General features: G+C 38.4%; 1 protein-coding gene across 4 annotated transcripts; it reads right to left on the bottom strand.

The window, feature by feature from the left end:
* Positions 1-47: 47 nt before the first annotated feature.
* LOC129742026 (beta-mannosidase) lies at positions 48-20841 on the bottom strand. 4 transcript variants are annotated; one of them, XM_055733954.1, is made up of 7 exons: positions 20476-20841; positions 19749-19935; positions 9877-10181; positions 9452-9816; positions 9004-9392; positions 1362-1835; positions 48-1145 (listed from the first exon to the last, which is right to left on the bottom strand). In XM_055733954.1, the coding sequence occupies exons 2-7, from the start codon at positions 19882-19884 to the stop codon at positions 85-87; spliced, it is 2730 nt and encodes a 909-aa protein (XP_055589929.1). In that variant the 5' UTR covers positions 19885-19935; positions 20476-20841; the 3' UTR covers positions 48-84. The 4 variants fall into 4 exon arrangements, with proteins under 4 accessions (XP_055589929.1, XP_055589985.1, XP_055589869.1 ...); XM_055734010.1 differs by having other exon boundaries at positions 20579-20841; XM_055733894.1 differs by having other exon boundaries at positions 19749-20186; positions 20608-20841.
* Positions 20842-20880: the final 39 nt, after the last annotated feature.

Genomic DNA, 20880 nt, shown 5'->3' with positions numbered 1-20880 from the left:
TATCAGTTGAGGTCGTGTGATAGACACTACACAGTTATTCTCTATAATCCACAACTAAAGATTTAATTTATTTACTATACATATCTAGTTCATCAAACTGTTTATGGTCTGTAAAGTGATATCGTTGTTCTGAAGTTTAGATTTGCAATCTATATCTATGCATTGCAGGTACAGCATCTGAATCGGTGTAAATTGTAGGAAACCATTTTTGGAAAACTGACACTTCTTAAGCGAAACGACTTCCGGGGCCAGTTCCAAATACACAAACAGAGCTGGCCTAGTGGTGGAGATTTCCAGGCTGTACAGAACGGCGTTATTGGATTTGTTGCAACTGGAAGCAGCAATTGACACTGTTGCTGTCGGTTTTGGTAAGTTCGATTTTTTTATTTTATTCAGGAACACGAAGTTATCAGAAATTTTCTTATTATTTTGGTAAAGATTGACGAAGAGCATATGATCCTCGCGCGAGAATGATTTCTGTTCCAAATATTTATAAATATCGTAGGAGTCAAATTTTACGACAGTGTTTTGAGGTACAATTTTGGTAAAACTTATCTTATCCACCGGTAGGAAACTTTTCCAAGAATGTATGCACACTTCGATAGTATATTCCTCATCGGATCCGAGAGTATCACGGATAGCGTAAATATCAAGACTGTTCTGAGAGTTAAAATAGGCGATCACGTGGACATTGGCAAAGACATCTTTTATCCAATGATGTAAAATTTTAAATTTTCCACCGTATTCAATGCTGGACCAGGACGGAGCTGTCCAGACATCGTTCAGCTGCCAGTACAGCGCTCCCATGGTTCCTTTTTCGACCCGTTTCGAACGATACACTTCAGTTTCAGTTTTGACAATCATTGCTTGCGATACCTGGCTCAGATAAATCATATTTTGCCAATAGCTAGTTGAATTTCTACTCGGCGTAGGCAGATTAGCATCGATCATTCTTATAATCGGGACACTTCCCAGGGGACTATGCTGACGATGGTTTATAAGATCTGTCAAATTGTTGAGCCCTAGGTCCCGGACAGGCCAACTCGTGAAAGCCGGAAACGATTGAAAGCCATATTCGGAAATGAATCTACCCCCGCTGTAGATTATGGGATTCCATCCATCCATTTCGTAATTGTAGTAATGAACTGAAAAGGCAAAAAACGTTTACTATTAAACCCTGCTTAAATTTTTCACAGTACAGACTCCGTTCGATTTTGGCAACATCCGTGCTAAAGCGTTTGTTTTTGGCAACGTAGAACACAGATTAAAACGTAATGTAGAACTTACATTTCTGCAACACAAAATTTACGGCCGCGTTGCCAAAATCGAACGGGGTCTGTTATTACTTAATCATCACGTACCATCCCCGAAGCGAGGATCCTGTGGATTTTTGGCAATGTAATCATCATCTCTTGGTTGATCACCATTCGATGGAGAAGAGGTTAGAATCTCTCTCCAGCTGTCTATTTCGGCAATCGTGGGACGAATAGTTTCTTCGTATAATTTCTTGTACTCAGCAACGTAATCTTTCTCGAGCGAATTCGTACTGTACCAATTTTGCCTTATTGCAACCTCATTCTCGTTGTTGGTTGCCCAAATGGCGATGCTCGGGTGATGCTGAATTCTCCGCACGTTCTGCTGTACTTCCAACTTCACTGTCTCCAGGAAATCTTCGTCGGCGGGATACATCGAACAGGCGAACATCAAATCCTGCCAAATCAAAATGCCCAGCTCATCCGCTAGTCGGTAGAACTCGTTACTTTCGTAAACCCCACCGCCCCAAACGCGGAGCATGTTCATGTTGGCATCTCTCGCAGCCGTCAGAAGATATTTCACTGGAAAATTGAAAAAAAGTAATAAGGGTATATTTAGCGTCGGGATCCAAATCATACAACAACCCATTTGGTATTTTCTGTTCGCAAAGCGTACAATAGAATAGGGGTTTCGGAATCGGATCAGCACCAGAACTAGAAACGCGTGTTCTCTTCGGAAAGTCAAACTACAAGTGAGCATGTTTTTTCAAGGACCAAGGTACATACAGTGAGTGTCAAATATAGAACTATATCTATACAAGATGTTGTCTCCACACAGTGGGTCCAACACTCCTCCTCAACATCGGGTTACTTCACCTCCTTGAGCCCGATGGCTGTTCGAAGCTGTCGAAGTTTCACTGCGCCGAGTGGATTAGTTAGCAAGTCGGCCTTCATTAGGTCAGTTGGGCAATACTGAATTTTAACCACCAGGTCCTTCACGAAGTAGAACTTGGAGTCGATATGCTTCGACTTCCGGCTCGTCCTTTCAGTTGCGTTCAAAGCTTTACAGCTCTGATTGTCTTCGTTTACTACCACGGGTTATTGTAATGATTCGCCGAGTTCAATCATAAGCTTACATAGCCATTGTAGCTCCTGTAGGCAATCAGCAAGCGCGATATATTCGGCTTCCGTACTCGAAAGCGCCACGCAAGACTGTTTACGACAGCACCAGTCGCTTAGACCGCCGTTCAGCTTGAACACGTAGCCGGTATTCGGTTTGCGATCAGCCACTTCGCCAACGCAATCCGCGTCGACAAAACACTCCAATTGAAGGCCTCCTCCTGAACTGGGATTCAGCTGACAGTTCACAGTAACTTTCAAGTAACGAAGGATCTTTTCCGCCTCGATCCAGTCGGCCTTCGTTAGTGCGAATACACGTCTTCCCAATATGGATGTGGCGATCAAAATATGAGGTCGGGTGTTAACGGCAATGTACAACAGTGCCCCATTCAAACTTAGGTACTGCGTGGCATCCTCTTCCTGCAGCTGTTGTATATAGCCACTAGCCATCGGCACTTTGGATGTATTGGCTTCATCCATGCCGAAACGAACAAGGGTCTTTTCAATATAGGATTTTTGGTTAACTACATACTTGTTATCCACACGTCGCACCTGGATCCCGAGAAAATACTTAAGATCTTCAAGTTCAGCTGTCTTAAAATTTTTGTTCAGCACTCCCAACCGCGACTGGTATTCTTGTTCGTTAATGAATAACACGATCATGTCATCGACATACAAAAGTACATAGATGCATGCACCCTCGGCATGCTTCGTGTATTTATTCTTTGGAACCCTTCGTCTGCCAAAACGCTATCGATCTTCTGGTTCCAAACTCTCGCAGCCTGTTTCAAGCCATAGAGACTGTGCTTAAGACGACATACAGTAGTGGGACCTTCGCTCTCGAAATCCGGCGGCTGCCGCATGAAAATCTCTTCTTGCAGCTCGCTGTGGAGATAAGCAGTCTTAATGTCCACATGCCTTGCCATTATCCGACGTTTCGTTGCAACAGTCAGCGCCGCCCAACCGGAGCCAATATTTGGTCATAATCGCAACCGTATTTCTGCAGATAACCCCAAAAGCCTCGCTTTGAAGCGCACCACCTGACCAGTTTCATCCTCCTCACGTTTGAATACCCAGCGGGAACAAATTGCTTTCCGACCGGGAAGTAACTGCGTCAGAACCCAGGTGTCATTCTCTGCTAATGATACCATTTCTTCAGCCATGTCAGCACGCCACTTCTTACTGTCGGGACTGGCAATCGCTCCTCCATAAGTTTTCGGTTACGCTGCCGAATTTGCCACTAATTCAACCAAATCATGGTAACGTTTGGGTGGCACACCTATGTTGGATCAAGTAGATCGTCAAACTTCGATCGGTTTATCGACGGCAATAGACGGTGCTTTGCTCTGGATGTATGCAGCAGTATTGATTGCTTCAGGCCAAAACTTTCGGAGTAACTTGGCATCCAGCCAGCCTTGCCAGATCTACGGATTTTAAGCATTTCTACGGAGCTACGGATCGATGCTCGAAGTTGTTGTGCAGCACTTGGGCAATGGAAAGGAGAGATCTGTACTACTTGCTGGTAGAACTTGGAATACTTTAATTTCTATCTTAACATTCTTATATACTAAACCATTTCCATGGTTGTTGTTGTTGTTGTACATTTATTTAAAGAGGGTTTTTAGCCTTAAACTTTTTTCCATGGTTACATATAATATGTACTTGTTTACAAATTATTTGTATGTTGTTATTTTTCCCATCGATTGCTTCGATTGGACAAATCTCAACACTCCTCCTCAACATACACACTCGTCTTATGTAATAGGGCCCTATGTGTATTTTGTTATTTGTCCCATCGATTGCTTCGATTGGACAAATCTCAACAGAAGTCTACGATTTCAGTATTTCCTACGGATTTGCTAAGGACTATCGAAAAAAAATCAAGGGATTCGGATAAATGGATAGACGTGACGTGGATAGAATGACGATCAAAAAAAGGTCATCAAATTTAGTTTTGCCAAAATCAGTACATTTTTCGATTTTCGTCAAATCTACGGGCAAATCTGAAAAAATTGAAAATTGACAAAAAGTTCGAAAAACGGTTATCTTTAAAAATTCGTCAAAAATTATGTGTTTCATTTTTTGACAATCTTAAAATGCGAAAATGTGCCTAGTTACGCCAACGTTCTAATCCTCTTTTTAATATTTACATATATGGTGTGCAAGGTTGCCGAAAATAATTCTGTGTTTTTGAGAAAAAAAATTCTGAATTTTTGTGATTTTACCCAAAAATTCTGTGATGGTTTTCTGTTATGCTTTTTCCTTTATTTTCATAGAAAATTCATGATAAACTGGGTCTTTTTTACATTTAAGTTTGGCAACATCAATTAAAATTACATATTCCATCATACTTTTTTAATTCAAAGTAAAAAAAATCTAAATTTTGTATTGGATAAAAAATCATAATTTTGGAAATCGATTCAAAATTCAAAAATTCTGTGAAATCTGTGAATTTTCCAAAATTCTGTGTTCTGTGACCAGGCTTGTAATTGGTCACCATCGTTTGAATTTTTCCGGAGACAATCACCACACATCGTTCGTGACAATCGTGGAGAGCGCAATCGTTTGATCGGAGAGCAAAAAAATGTCAAACGAAATTTTGATCTTTTTTGTGGTTAGTCGTTTGCCTGTCATCCCTCTTGCGTAGATAATCGAGATAATCATTCCACATTGTTCGACCAACACATCCAAACATCACCCGGCGCTGCAGAGTGACGAGTTTTTTTTTCAACAGGAGGGAGTGAATAGAAAAGATTGCATTTGCTTATTGAGTCTGTAAGTTTTGCTGCGTGAAAGAGATAGGCGATGTCGTAAACTGTCGGGAATGATGGTCGTTTGACCATCAAATTATCCCTCTCGTGTACCAAGACACGAAATTTCGTTCGACAATCACACAAAGAAGAATGAATGTCGTTTCGTTTGATGGTAGTCGACTGTTCGGCAAGTTTTCGGTCGCATTCGTTTGATGGCACGAACAATGATACTGATAAAAGCAGGCTGTGCGACTGTCAGAGAAAATGTCGATGGTTTACAAGTCTGTCTGTGACACAGATTCTGTGATGAAAATTTGCTCAAAATTCTGTGAAATTAAAGATTTTTCTGTGATTTCGGCAACCTTGATGGTGTGAGTTAAAATTTTTTGACGGTTCATTGATTCAAAAGTGCCTACGGTTTTTACACCTTTTTTACATTTTTGTGGTCAAGATCTTAATAAATTTCAAAAAAAAAAATCTTTATGTGCAACGTATAGCTTCTAATTCGCCCCCCCCCCCCTCCCCCCCTTCTTACTAACCCAAAGTTAGGAAAAATACTCCTGGCACATAAAAAACTTTATAAGTAAAATGCCTTAATAAAACCATTTGTAAATAAAAAAAATAAAAAGCTTCTAATTTCAGCTTTCTTGGACACCGAGTAAAATTTTTTTTTAGCATTTCGTAGCTGATACAGTTTTTTTCCAAAGCAATTTTTTTCGGTTCTTAGACCTCGAATAACGTAAAATTGAAGTGTTCTGGTGAATATTGTTTGAGAAACATATTTGAGTTACATTACAAGTTTTCCAAAACTCTGATTTATAATAATAATTTTGTAAAAATCGGTTGAGAAACAAGAGATATATAGCGGTTTTGAACGAGGAGTGTCAAATTGATACTCAAGGTCTGATTATGGAGTTTTTTTTCCTGGGCTTTCAGGGTGCGTCCATGAAAAAAAAATAATGCAAAATAAAAGATTTCAATAATTCATTGAGGATCCCCGAAGAAATTGTTTTATTTGGGAGCACCCGAATAAAGTAACGAGCCGTCAAACTTCCAATAGCGTCATATTGACACTAAAGAGCGCATTAGGGTTAAGATTTGAAGTCTAGACTCCACGTGGCCATTTTCTTTGCCCGTGGTGTGCCGATCATATCCGCGAAACCAAGGGGATGAAGGAAGCAAACATTTACGTACCAAGTTTTCAGTCAAGAAACCCGAAGGAAGAAGAAAATTGAAACGATTGAAACACGTATATGGGCAACATGGCCGTCTTCATTGCAACAATTTCAACCAGAGCCAATTTTTTAATAATCCTTAAAATGATATCTGCGGCTCTGGAATGTCAATCAAAGGGATCTTTGGTAACATTAATAAATTATGGTTGGGCACAAAATGCAGAGTTTTCAGTATAATCCTTGTTAAAATTGATTCTAAATTTGCCGTATGACAACAACAGATGCGTTTGGCAACCAAAATGTTACCCTATTTCGAGTCTGTTATGGGGTGAAGTGTTTAATTTCGGGAACCACACTGACGTTCTGGTACCAAAAATTTGGTACGGTGCGTTTGTATGCGATTTGAAAGCTGGTTCAGTCCTCTGCGCGAAACAGGGCTAGGACCACTCGAAGCGCGTATTCGCAGACGGTGAGGAGATAGAAATTAACTCAGCTACTTTCAGACTGGGTATAAATCGGAAGTATGTAGATAAAGGTCCACTTTTACCTGACACAGTTTCTCTCGATTCATGTTTGTTTTGAGCAGTACTTGTACTGCAGAATTAACTTAATGCTTCTTGGTGTAAGGCATGTCTTAGGTCTTCTGTTGAAGCGCAAAAATGCGTTTATCGCTTAGAACGTAAATATAATATAAGTATCGAGATGTCCTGTTCCAACTTGAAGGACCGGAAGAATCAAGTAGAAGATTAAATGTTACACTTAAAAATATCCTGTAGACTTGCGAGTTAATGTTATTTTGAATGATGAAGGTGTTTCACCCAATAATAGTCTCTGACAAAACGCACCAGTGGAATCGGAAAAAAGAGAATTTCGGTAACGCTTTGGTGGAAGTACTATAAGAAATGAAGCACAACAATGCGTGACTTCGATTGCGAGTTAATGTTATTTTGAATGATTATGGTGTTTCACCAGGGGGGTGGCAATCTGGTTCTTGCGAACAAGAATCTTTTTCTTTTTTTCTATCCATCGGGAGAAACGTTTATGGTGTTTTCCTCTCAAAGCAGTACAGAGTTGAAAAAGTCAAAATTTCAACTAATGAGGAACCAGAATGATTGTTGTGTTAGTGTGCAATCATTCATAATTCTCTAGAATTTAACATCTAGTCCGGTTCCTTGACAGCAAAATGTCAGACTTGTTATGGGCCCACAAAATCGTGGGCCCGTAATTTTGATGGTTGTCAAAATCAATGACAAAGGATAGGGATGTCACCCCCCTGTGTTTCACCCAATAATTCGCGATTTCGAAGCTAATTTTTGACAGATCGTGTGCGTGCAAAAAATGTAAACAAACAGGGGGAAAAACTAGCTAGTAATAAATCATTATTTTCTCTGATTTGGTTAGGGTTTTTCAGAAAATGATGGATACAAATTTAAAGTAGAAGATTCAGAGATTATTTTGAGCTACAGGAAAAAATGTATATGTTCCGTGAAGCATCGCAAATGGACAACAAAAAAGGTCAATTTTTTACTACGCCAAAAACTCTTCAGAGTATTTCACATATTTCTGAATGAAAACTCAAGCCAAATGCACATTTTCAATTGCAGTTTGTTAAAGAAGAAATCAATTAACATTCCTTCAAAATTTGGGGAAGAACCAACAATTGGTAAGCTAGAATTTTTTTTATTCGAAAAAATATAAATTTTTGATATTTTCTATTAGGTTTCCTTCTGCAGCTGCATACTATAAGGCGTAATAATTTTAAAGCTGTAAGGCGGATTTGGATATTTGATGGTGGTAAAAATGCCATGGAAAAAATATATCCTTGAATAAATACACAATTTAAGTTTACTTTAACGGTATGCAATTGACATCGTTCAATGGTTATATCATGTTTTGTACTTTATCGGACCTTATATGATTTTTTTGGAGAAATTTTATTAAAAATTAAATTTATACAACCACTAGCCGTAAAAAAATTAAAATTAAAATTTAACACTTTATACTGTCTTAGGCTGAATCTATTTAAATTTTTATATAACGTATTCATGAAATGTTACAACTAAACCAAATCCAATAGTTTAAAGTAACCAATTGTTCATGCATACAGACCGACGAGAAGCGCATAAAGTTTAATATAAAGATATGATACACCAATATAGATAATTGGAAAAAATTAAAAGTTTAGAAAATGAACGAAAAGATTGATTTACATGTTAGTTTTTTCTGACCAACTGACTATTTTAAAATGGAGCTATCAGATAGAATTGACTCTTCTACCAGGCTAATTTATTCTAATTTAATTGAAAACAAACTTAAATTTTTCAAAGTAGTGTTTTTTTTCATAATCATTTAGATTTATGGAAACTTAACTCGAAGCAATGTGAAGTCGTCTATAATTTATCGTTCACCCAGAATGTTGCTCACGCTTCATCGTACTACCCCAGATGGCAGCAGCGCAGCTTCGAAATAGCGGATAGTCTCTGACAAAACATACCAGTGGAATCGGAAAAAAGAAAATTTCGGTAACGCTTTGGTGGAAGTACTAGAAGAAAATGAAGCACAACAATGCGTGACTTCGATGCTACTGAAATATGGGAACCCGACCTGACGAGAGATTTAAAGCTGCTAAAAATTCGGACAGCTTCAGCAGCGCTCGGGAACTGAATATCAGAAGGATGTTTGATGCGTAATCGTTCTACTTACCATATTTTTTGTCGGCGGATTTTTCCGGCAGGATCGATGACGGTATCCAGTTTGATCCCTTCATGAATATTGGCACATCATTGACGGTAAAATAAAACATCCGTCCATCCGTGAAAGGTTCCTGGCAAAGTTTGACGGTGCGGAACCCAACCCGTACTGATTTTTCCGAAATTCTCGAGTCGTGGTAGTTTTCGTGAACGCTATTTATTTTATCATCTTCCCATCTGACGTAAAGGCTGTACAATTTTTGGGCCCCGTACCCATTTGGCCACCATAGTTCCACCGATTCCTTGGGAATGTGCAGGGTATGATTGATGAAAAATTCTCCGGTCGAGTTACTTGTACCCTTGACAGTTAAAATTTCTTCATTCGTTTCAATTTGAATGCCCCTGAAAAGAATAAAAAAAATTAAATAGGTTCAAATTAGAAAGATTAATCAGCGGCCTACATAAATTTGAAAGTGAGTGTTCCCTTAAGTTGAGCCTCCTTGGTTCCCGTCTCAAGGTACACTCCTACAACAACTTCCCAACCTGTTTCTTCGTCACTCAGGGCAAAGGTCAAGTCGCGAATCTTCACCGAATCGTAGAACTCCAGCTTGACGGACTTCCAAATGCCCATGGAAGGGGCTGCCAAACCCCAGTCCCACGCGTAGCTGGCCTGCATTTTTCTTATCAAGTTGACGTGACACTCTCCGTGGTAAACTGCTGGCGGACACTCTGGCACGATCTTAAGTTTGTCATATTTTGCAGCTAAGCTAGCCGCCTCCGAAACCGAAGACCGAATCTCTACTCTCAACTGGAGGTTGGCTCGACACTAAGCAATGGAAATATAAGTAATTTTGTATACAAATTCATAAAACCCAAGTTTCTATACCTCGACCTGTAGCATATGTCGAATATCGAAACGATACCGCACGAACATATTGTTGGTTTCGCCCAAAAGTTTGTTGCCAATGTAGATCCGGGCGAACGTATCCACACCGTGGAAGGTAAGAATGACTTCGGAGTAGTTCAGTATTCTGGTATCGCACTCCAACATCGTCGTGTACGTCCAATTTTCCAGACCGATCCATTTCGTTGTGATGTCGTTTTTGAATTCCAGTATCGATTCGATGATCTGGTCCTGTTCCAGGGCAGTGTACACCCCAGAAGGTATAGATTGGTTCTGTAGTTTGAGCGCTAGAACATTATTAAACGGATTTATTGAAAAACTTACTGCTAAATCATTCATTACAGTTTTTGTCCTCAATAAATTATTGTTTATTTGTACATGTGAAACTTAACTCAAAAATATTTTTGATTGAACTCATTAAAACTTGCATAACTTATAACCACATTGGACAGTCGAACTTTTTTTTCTTTTTGATCATTGAGGTAGTATATTCTTCTGCGAATTGCATCCTGTAACCGCGTCTACCCAGTGCGAGTCTGCTCAAAATATTCCCACCTATTACCCCCTGCGCCCCAAAATCATTTGAGACACCCTCATCTTGGTCCTATTCGGAGAACATTCTGAACATTAGGACTTCGCGGATGGAAGGCCATACTCGCGCGAATGTGCTCTACCTACAACAATACCTATTAAGCTCGGGAGAGGGGGGGGGGGGGGGCGGGGGTGGAATTTCCATAGTTTATCGCGAGATCTCTTCTAAGGGTCCGGTGCCGATTGTACGACGCACAGGGTCGAGATAAAAGATCCCCACTGTGACAATCCGGAGCCAGCGTCTTCCCTTGCTACCTGCCAAGGGTTTCGTCAACTGTATGGCTATATTACGCCGCCTTGAGCTAGGCCTCGGTTTGGTCAACCTTCAATCGATCTAGTCAAGAACTCATCCATTACGATAAGAAAAAGAAGAGGTAATAACGATGCATCCTTGCCTTACTCCAGCAGTTACCGGGATTGGATCGGACAAGACACCGTCGTACAGGACCTTACACGGAAATACCTCGTGCTGTGCTTCGATGAGGTTAAGTCGGCCGAATGTTTTTTCGAAATCAACGATCACTAGCAGAAGAGAGTCCTGAATGTCGCTGATTTGTTCCAGTATTATTCGTAACGTTGTGATGTGGTCCACACATGATCGTTTGGATCGGAATCCAGCTTGTTGCCCTCGATGTGTAGCTTCATTCTTGCCCTGGATTATGCTCAGGATCATTCTGTTAAGTCTCCTATCTCAGGGACATGTAGGGGGAAGTCGTCTATGACCGGACATCGCCTATGGCCGGACAACATAGATTTTTCGAAAACACAATATCCTAATAATGTTTTAACGCCATGAAAATAAAGTAAACTGTAGCCTGATATGGTGTTAGAAATATGGTAATCCAATCTGAAAAGGTTAACCAATGAAAGACATCTGAAGCTTTTGCCTAGTAGTACGGAGAGGATCGCCTAAACTTTGCATTTGTATTGTGGTAAGTTTTTTTGGCTTGTAAAATTTGAACTGCACATGAACGACATCGTTGATTGGTTATCTTTCGACTACAGTAGATATAAGATAATAAAACGGAAGTTTAAACGAAATTTTAGGAAAATTTAAAAAAAATGCGATTTGTCTATGACCGGACACCAAGATGTTGTCTATGACCGGACAAGAAAATATTAAAATTTATAGAAGATTTCAATTTGAAACTTTCACTTTTTCATCTCTATAGCACCCTCAAATGGTTAGCAGAAGATAAGAATTCAATAACGAAACTATTTTGGTCCTCTGAGAAACTTATGATTTTGCTGTCCGGTCATAGACAATTTTTCTCTAGTTTTTTCGAAACAAATGTTTCATTCTGGTTTGTCAAAAAAACTTTTATGACTGGCTTCATAGATCGTTCAGTATTGGAAAACACATACTCACAAGACCTGTGCAAGTGATTTCTGTCATTTTGATACGTTTTTGTGCCATTGGTGACAACTTGGCTGAAGTAATTCGTAGTGTCCGGCCATAGAGAACACTTTTGGAAATGAGTGAAAACTAACATGAAATGATTTCTCTTACCACATGAATATGTTGTAAATTAATTTTTTTCTAGTATAGTTAAGTGATCATAATATTGATACTCTTCAAATAAGTAGAGGAACCAAAATTTACAAAAATCTATTTTTGAAGTTATTGCTTAAAAACCTTAAGTGTCCGGTAGTAGACGACTTCCCCCTACATTGTACAAGGATACCCTGCATCCAGTCAGCCAGGAATGTTGCAAAATCCCAAATGTCAGCGAAAAGACGGTACAACATTTGTGATGACAAGGCAGGGTCGGCTTTCAGCACTTCAGCAGGGATGCAATCAATCCAAGGCCCTTTGTTGGATTTCATAACTTTGATTGCTGCTTCTGTTCGATCTGTCAACAGCTGACCTCCTCGGTCTTAAGCGGCATTCTAGCATTAGTCCTTGCGCCACTAAGGAGGCGAGAAATGTCATATGCTACCGAACGAGTAACATTGTTTTGTTTTGTTTATTTAAATATTTTAAATAGCTAGCTTAAGCCAAAGTTGTGTACGAATTTGAATACGGGATAAGCTGCGGAAAATAAGGTGAAACCGAAAACGCACATGGCCCGAAGCGTTGCGTACGCTTAAGATGCAGCCGCGAAGTCATCACATTTTGGGAAGAACGCAAGTGAACAGTGCAGCGTCGAGACGCTGAATTGACTTAGCGAATCAAGTTGCTACACCAGCAGCCGAATTCCGGTATTTGAAGAAAATTTCCGAAAATCTCTTCTAGAAAAGAAATTCTAAAATTGTCGTTCTCTTCATAAAAATGTCTTTTCTTCTTGGCTGATTCCGAAAAAGTAAAGAGAAAGAAAAAAAAACCAAATGTAAGAGAAGAAAAAAGTATAGTTCACCTATTCACCGCCAGACGTCTTTGACGTTTGTTGTCGGTGAGGCTTTTCAAAACGACTTTTTGTTGGCACCGTCTTTCTCCCATGTTTCCCGATATTTAGCATGGTAATTAGAATAAAATTATATTTGTAATACTGAAAACTATTTATAACAGCAATATTCAATATTGTTAGATAAAATACTTCAAATCTTGCTCATCGTGCATGCAATTAAATATGAAAAAAACATATCGTTGAGTGTTGAAGGCATAATTGAAAGTTTTGAAAAATGAATCTAGAAAGTTACGTGTTTGTAAACAATCGGATGTGTTGATATGATGAAATATGTTATAGTTGTACATTCGAAAGTGTCAAACTTATTGATTTAGATTAATTAGGTTTAATCGATAACCTGAGCCAAGATATCGCAATGTTCTTAGAACTTTTAAATGTACCGGAATTGTTGTGGATCTTTCATCCTTTAATGGGATAGCGTTCAATTGTTGATCCAGTAAGTTAATAAACTTCTTAGCCAAACATTTTGGCATTCGAAAGAGTTTTTTGAAATTTCCATCCGAAATATCAAATGGATTACTAATATCTCTCAAATAACGACGATGCCGAAGTAGTTCGATTTTTTCTAGGCGTTTATACCACTTTTTTTACATAGTAATATGATCCAATCATTTGCTCCATTATTTTAAAGTTTTAATAGGTATAAACGTATAATTTAACAAAAATCCTCACTGAAAAGAAATGTCTTTTGAAATTTCCGAAGCAAAAATGCTGAAGAAATTAAAAATCTCGTTTTCTATTTCAAACGTCAAAAATTGTCTTCTTTGAATTGACCGGAATGTCAATCTAAGAAAATTTCGCAACGAAAAAAATCCGAAGAGATTGAAAATTATGTTTTCTTTTTTATACGTCAAAAAATGTCTTCTTTAAATTCACCGGAATTCCAAGATAAGAAAATTTTGAAAATGTCTTCAATAATTTCTTTTCTTTCACGACATTTTTTGCCCGGAATTCGGCTGCAGGCCTCTTGGTTTCCGGCAGCGATCGAAGGCAGCCGTTTCCAGCAAGTGCTCTCGAAGAAAGTTCGACCACCTAAAACGAACCACTTACAAGTTCCGAAGAAGAAGGTTTCTATCGATCAACCAATATCGATAGCCAGTGGTCCGAGGTCTTCCAATTGGAATAAGTGGAAAATGGTTCAATGAATAAATGCTTTTGAATATATATCTCGATCACATTACGGTTACCAGAGCTCGAAGAAATCATTTTCGTTGACCGCAGTAGGGCATGAATGAGAGAAAACTAAATTTCATCCCCACGTGTTTCGAAAAACGATGAAATAAAATCATGTTAGCATAGACAAATTTCATTATGACTATTCACTGTCAATGTTTGTAGGGGATAAAAACGCCCAGGCGGTAAAATCCCAAAAAACATGCGTGTTGTTTGCAATTTCAACTCTATCATAATCTCCGAATTCAGTTGACTGAATCAACGCATAATCGCAAGCATTCGAGAAAAGGATATAGACCTATCAATTGTAACGATTCAGAGAAAGAGAGAGAGAGAGTGAAACGTGAGTTTGAAAGGTTTTGGAAAACGAGATTCTTTTGGTTTGCAATGAGTGGACGCGATAAGATTTTTTTGGCTTGTGAATTTTGGTTGGTGTAGTGAAGATAAAAGTAGGGTTGCGATCCGTCCCGCTTTTTTGGTGAATGTCCCGTCGTCCCGCTTTTTCTTCAAAATGTCCCGCTTTTTTTTTCTTGAAAAACTTTTAAAAAGTTCACTGACTCCCACAGTTTTCGGTGCTTGAGTGGTATGTATGAACACGAACAACATTTATGACGACAAAACTAATATTTCAAAACCCACAGTATAAAATTAAACTTCAGCATCAATTTCAATTCATTAGTACAAATACGTCTTTTTTCTCAAAAATAGGGGAGATGGGGGCATAATGGCCACCTTAAGGAAAACGGTTTTTTAACCATAGAAAATAGCTATAATATGGAGGTTACATTATTGTTTCGTGTTCAGACACTTGAAAAGCCTATTCCCTAACGGGCTGAAACGTGAAAAAGTAGATGAAAACGTTAAAAAATGCATTTTAAAAAATTTTGCCAAAAGCTGAAAACCAGCCACTGTGGAGGCATAATGAGAACCCCCCCTGAGGCAGTATTAGCACCATTAATCAGGGCAAGATGTGCGTTTTCTGCCGGGGAATCTAGCAGCGAATTCAATTCGATGAATTCAGGTGAGTCGTAGATTCATCAAACAAAGCAATAACAAAATAATCTAGGTCTGTTTGTAGAATACTTGCTTTGTTCGGAGGATGATGCTACTAGCCGTATAATGTAACAATAAAAAATCGATCATGAATTGTAAATGGAAAAAAATCACCTCGAACAGAAATTTAACTCTAGTCTTTTGATTACCTCTCCGACACCTTACCAATAGGCTAAATCGTCGGATGAAAACTAGTCAAGGTGTGGCGCTATAAATCAATTTTCGCTGCTAGATTCTACGGCAGAAAATGCTCATTATGCCTCGATAATATGGTGCTCTATATGCCCCTAGTCAACAAATTTAAGTAAAAACGTGTTTAAAATTGATAAAAGTGAAAAATCAAAAATTTTATGATGGTAAAAATTGAGAAACAATGTGTACATCATGTTGCAATGTGTACATTATAGATCAAGGTTATTTTAAGATCATAAGAGCTTATTTCGTGGTGCTCAAAAATTATAATATTTTCGTAACTTGAGAACCAAGCTAGTTTTTTTTAAATATCTCTGTAAAGATGATAAGGAGATTCCTTTTTTTGTGAAAAATTAATACTATAGGAAGTAAGAAACAAATCCTCATGAAAATTTATTTAAGAAAATACGTACTTTCGTAGAAAAGCGTAGTGCTCATTATGCCCTGGGTGCTCGTTATGCCCTCATCTTCCCTAAGCAGAATTTTTCATAGTTTATATAAGACAATACTGAATAACTCTAAAATTACAGTAAGATTATGATTCAGTTAAGTGTTCTTGGACCACGTTCAACCAATGTAATGTAAATTTTAACTTTAAAGCTTGCTTTCAAATGATTACAGTAGGGAACAGCATTTTTTGGTGCTTATGTTTCAATTATTGTTTTTGGATGATTTTGGCGTCCTGAATTCGAATCATTTGTCCGATTTTGTCTATAAGCTCTTGTTTTAGTTACATATATCGCGTGTGGGAATTTTGAAATTGACCAATTTCGGGTAAAATCGGTCATTGATAACTGACGAAACAACAAACCTACTTGAAAAACAAAAACTGATTTAGAATCCTTTGAATATTCTCCATCTTATCAAGGATTCAGCTTTTGTTTAGATATTCTATATTCAAAGATACATCGCTTTAAAAATATTAAATTCCACAATTTTTAGAATTTTAAAACGATAACATTCCAGACACTGCTGAAAAAAAGTGAGTATTTGATATTAAAGATTTTAACTTATTTGAAAACTTTGTTGAAGACTGCAAAATGATTGGATTTATTGTTTAAGAAATATCTGAGATTTAATTTGGGTAAATATTTCAACTCTATCATAATCTCCGAGTTCAGTTGACTGAGTTTTTAAAAGTTCACATTCACGAGTAAGAAATTGAAGTGACTTTTTTCGACAGTCAGTCACAGATTACTATGTTGACTGATTGGGCGCAATGATGGAAACGTGAAACGTAGACATTGAGAGGAAAATTTTTCACATTCATCCAAGCATATCAACAGTTCTGAGCACTGACGGTTACATTACATTGAAAATAACTTTGAATCAAATGAAACTGTTTTTGTATCAAAGCATTGAAATTTTTAATCAACGATTTTTGAAAAGAAAAATTCTTTGAAACAAAGCAAAATGCATTTGAACCAAAGAAATTTTATTTCTCCCAAAATCAAAGGGAAAATATCCTTCGTTATCCGACATTTTCCTTTGAAATAAAACATCTTTTCGCTGCGTAAAGGTTTGTCGAAAGAACTCTTGACTTAATATGACCAGATTTTCTCTAATCTAGAAACATTGGTAAATCAGAAAAAAAACCATCTGATTCGCAGAAGTGGTCAAACGAAGGTTTTTTTTCCCCTATTATTCGTTTAATCTTTTTTACTGTTTGATTGGTTTGTTTGGTCTTTGCAAGGATTTTCTGATTAGCTCAATAGGGAGTAAGTGATTAGTTCTAAGAACACTTTAAAGGGTGATACGGTCAAAATTTGGTCAATATCAACTTGACGTATTTCTTTCAATTTTGCATTTAAAAAAAACTTGAACACCTTTCATTTTGAAGGTATGTGTGTGTAGAATGTTGCTCCTATTTTGATTTTGGAATTCACTCTTCATTTGTCAAAATGCCGTCCAAGGAAGAAGAGCAGCGTATCAAAATTTTGCTCGCGCATCGCGAAAATCCGAGCTACTCGCACGCAAAGCTGGCAAAATCGCTAAAAATTGCTAAATCAACCGTTACAAATGCAATTAAAGTGTTTGGGGAACGTTTGTCGACAGCCAGGAAGTCTGGATCGGGGGGAAATCGAAAACCGGAAGCCGCTGAGACGACCAAGAGAGTTGCCGGTAGTTGCAAGCGAAACCCTAACCTCTCTCTCCGAGATGCCGCAAATAAGCTGGGTGTATCGTCTACAACCGTGCATCGAGCCAAAAAACGAGCCGGACTATCGACTTACAAGAAGGTAGTGACTCCAAATCACGATGATAAACAAAATACGACGGCCAAAGCGCGATCCCGGAGGCTGTACACGACGATGCTGACGAAGTTTGACTGCGTGGTAATGGACGACGAAACCTACGTCAAAGCCTAGAGTAAGTTGGTAGACTATAAGCAGCTTCCGGGACAGGAGTTTTATACGGCAAAAGGGAAAGGTAGCAGATATTTTCTAGCACATGAAACTGTCAAAGTTCGCGAAGAAATATCTGGTTTGGCAAGCCATCTGTACCTGTGGCTTGAAAAGCAGCATTTTCATAGCTTCCGGGACTATCAACCAAGACATTTACGTAAAAGAGTGTTTGAATAAACGTCTGCTGCCTTTCCTGAAGAAACACGGTTGTTCCGTACTGTTTTGGCCGGATTTGGCAGCTTGCCATTACGGTAAAAAGGCCATGGAGTGGTACGCCGCCAACAACGTGCAGGTGGTTCCCAAGGACAAGAACCCTCCCAACACGCCAGAGCTCCGCCCAATTGAGAAATACTGGGCTATTATCAAGCGGAACCTAAAGATGATCAAAAAAATGCTAAGGACGAGCAGCAGTTCAAGGCAAACTGGCTTTCTGCGGCGAAGAAGGTGGACAAGGTGGCTGTACAAAATCTGATGCCAGGGGTAAAGCGTAAGGCCCGGCAATTCGGATTTGGAAAAGCGGAAGCCGAACTGAATATTTTTCCTGAATTTTACCCAATTTAAACTTGAAAAAGAAATTTAATTTGATTTTTTAAATAAACGATATCACCGATTTACACGCGTTTTCCCTTGACCAAATTTTGACCGTATCACCCTCTAAGTCCATCCATGTACAACACTGATAAATCATTTCACACATTTTGCAAAATAGTTTCACACATTATCTGCAAATATATGGAGCTGTCAAACTCGAGTGTGGTTTTCACACACCATGCAAGTTTGAAATTTACACATTATACGAATTCGCAGATTAAGGAAAAAGTGTGTGAAATCACAAACAGTCATGCGCGAGCCAAGCAGCAATCATCCCTAAAGTCGCTTCAAGTCATGAAAGAACAATGGCAAGTAAACCCGCACAGCACCTGAAATTTTGAAAATAAATCGACTAATGCATGAATTTCACTTTCAGATCCGGCCTGGTATCGCCGGCTTGTTCTGGCTGGTAGAAAAAGCTCATGGAATTGCTCCCCCCGCAGCACTTAAATTAAATAATTACTGAAAATGTGCGAGAATTAATAAAACAAAAAATTGAATTTCAAATCATGATGTTTCAATATCCAAATGAATGAAAATAAGTTTAACTATCACCTCCCGTTTACCTAAATTGAACTGTTTTGTGATATTCACACATTTTCCTGTTTTAAACGCTTTTTGCATAATGTGTGAAACGCACACATTTCGTTTCCTTAAGCGGTATTTCCCATTAGTGTGCAGCGGTACCTTCACACATTTAATGTGTTGGTCTACTTATTTCCAAAATGTGTGAAATTTGACACACTAAAGTGTGAAATGATTTGTCAGTGAACCAAACTCATGTTTGTTTCCTAGTTTGCGTTGGATATTTTTGAGTTTAGCTTCAGCATGATGAAAAACGATTGAAATTTATAGAGTGTCCCATAGAGTGCCTCAAATGACCCGACTATTGAAAAAGTTATGCGATGCATGTTAAACATGATCCTAGGCTTAGTACAAAATCTCATGCAAAATTTGGGCCATATCGGATCACGGGAAGGGATCGTATTCAAAAAAAACCGAAGGGGACCAAAGTTATTTATAAAAAAACTGGTTTTCATGTTACTCCCGAACAAAATGTCTCAAAATCCTATACAAACTTCAGCCTCGTTGAGCGACCCCTTCCCGTGATTTGATCTGGCCCATGTTTTGCATGAGAGCTTGTACTAGGCCTAGGATCAATTCTAGCCTGCAGCGCATAACATTTCACAAGTTTGAAATTTCCTTTACAAATTTGGGGCAGTCTAGTGCTGAACCTAAAAATCGATTACTACGATTGACTGGAATCTATCTTTTTTATTGATTCATTGTACAAGAAGACTGTAGAGAACATCAGAGTAAAAAATAAATGGATTTGCTCCTAAATTGTTTTTATACTGTTCGTTTTAAATCGTGCTTAGACATAATGGGACACCCTATATAACTACCAACTTACTCTAGAGAGACTACAGGCTCGATAACTTACTCCGATTAGAATTTTCGATGGTCCAAAACTGGTTGAGATCTAGTTCGCCGGATTTTTTCGACGTAACATTCTGGTTCAGCATAATCGTTAGCAATAGCAGCAAAATAAAGATGAAAAACTTGATCGATTCTAACATGGTGCGTGTTTTTTTTTTGTTGGTTTTGTACTATATTTTAGGGTAGTTTATCTGTTATGGGGAAAGTTTTTTTTTTAAAACGAAATTACTCTGTCAATATCACTGGGAGAACAGTTGACAATAGAAGATTGTTTAGAATTGAATGTTATTCTTGAGCACATTCTCATTTTATTTTTATTTGTTTTTTATTGTTCCCTACATAGTTGCAGTTTGGATTACTAAAAAATTTCTTCGAAGTTTTTTGTTTGCTGCTAAGTTTGTTTCGTACACTTCCCAAGTCCTTCACTAAGTGCTACACAAAGCTGTAGTGACACAATTTTAGTACTAATCGAGTTGGATGGTTCATTTATGATTTAAATATTCGCTAAACCATGCTCACTCGACGTGTAAGTAGGGCAGCCACTCTTTGTCACCGTCAAGTGGTACAACATTCAATCCACCGGCAGATGTGTTGAGGGTGTTAAGTACTTAAGAGAGGCTGAGATATAGAAACACAATTCTCGATTCAACTGCACTTTCATGAATGAAGCGTGTTTTTAATCGAATTAATTTTCCCTCACTGTTTAAAACTTTAATTTAAAGGGTTATAACCATTCAAACATAACCAAACGCCGTATTAACTCTTTGTTTTAGCCCCCGTTAACTCGTTAAAACCCCCACTGGCACTTCTTATTGTTATTCAAGTTCAAGCCACCTGCAAACTGTTTGCCTATGACCGATAACCTTTTCAACTCAATGATCCTTGTTATAGTTTTGTTCCCTTTCATTAGGCGCTTTCCTTTTTTTAACCCGCAAATATTTAGGTGCCGCCGACCCAGGTAATTTTTTTTCTCTATCACGACCCGGGAACCTAGGTCGACTGGAGTCAACGAAAGTGGTGGAACTAACAACGGTTCAACCTCGGTTCAATACTTCCGAAACGGTTCGGAGTCGCGTATCAACTAACTTACTACTTCTGCCGGCTCGAACAGACAATGCAAAAGCAAAGGAGCGCAG

This window comes from Uranotaenia lowii, chromosome 1 (assembly GCF_029784155.1).
Source record: "Uranotaenia lowii strain MFRU-FL chromosome 1, ASM2978415v1, whole genome shotgun sequence".
Taxonomy (NCBI): domain Eukaryota; kingdom Metazoa; phylum Arthropoda; class Insecta; order Diptera; family Culicidae; genus Uranotaenia; species Uranotaenia lowii.
This window is presented reverse-complemented; position numbering and strand designations above follow the sequence as displayed.

What these genes read in the sequence shown, in the direction of transcription:
- LOC129742026 (XM_055733954.1), bottom strand. Translation starts at nt 19,884, where the DNA reads ATGTTAGAATCGATCAAGTTTTTCATCTTTATTTTGCTGCTATTGCTA. An exon ending in CATCGAAAATTCTAATCGGA is followed by an intron (nt 10,182 to 19,748) that starts GTAAGTTATCGA and finishes ATAATGTTCTAG; the next exon opens with CGCTCAAACTACAGAACCAA. An exon ending in GGATCCTCGCTTCGGGGATG is followed by an intron (nt 1,146 to 1,361) that starts GTACGTGATGAT and finishes TTGCCTTTTCAG; the next exon opens with TTCATTACTACAATTACGAA.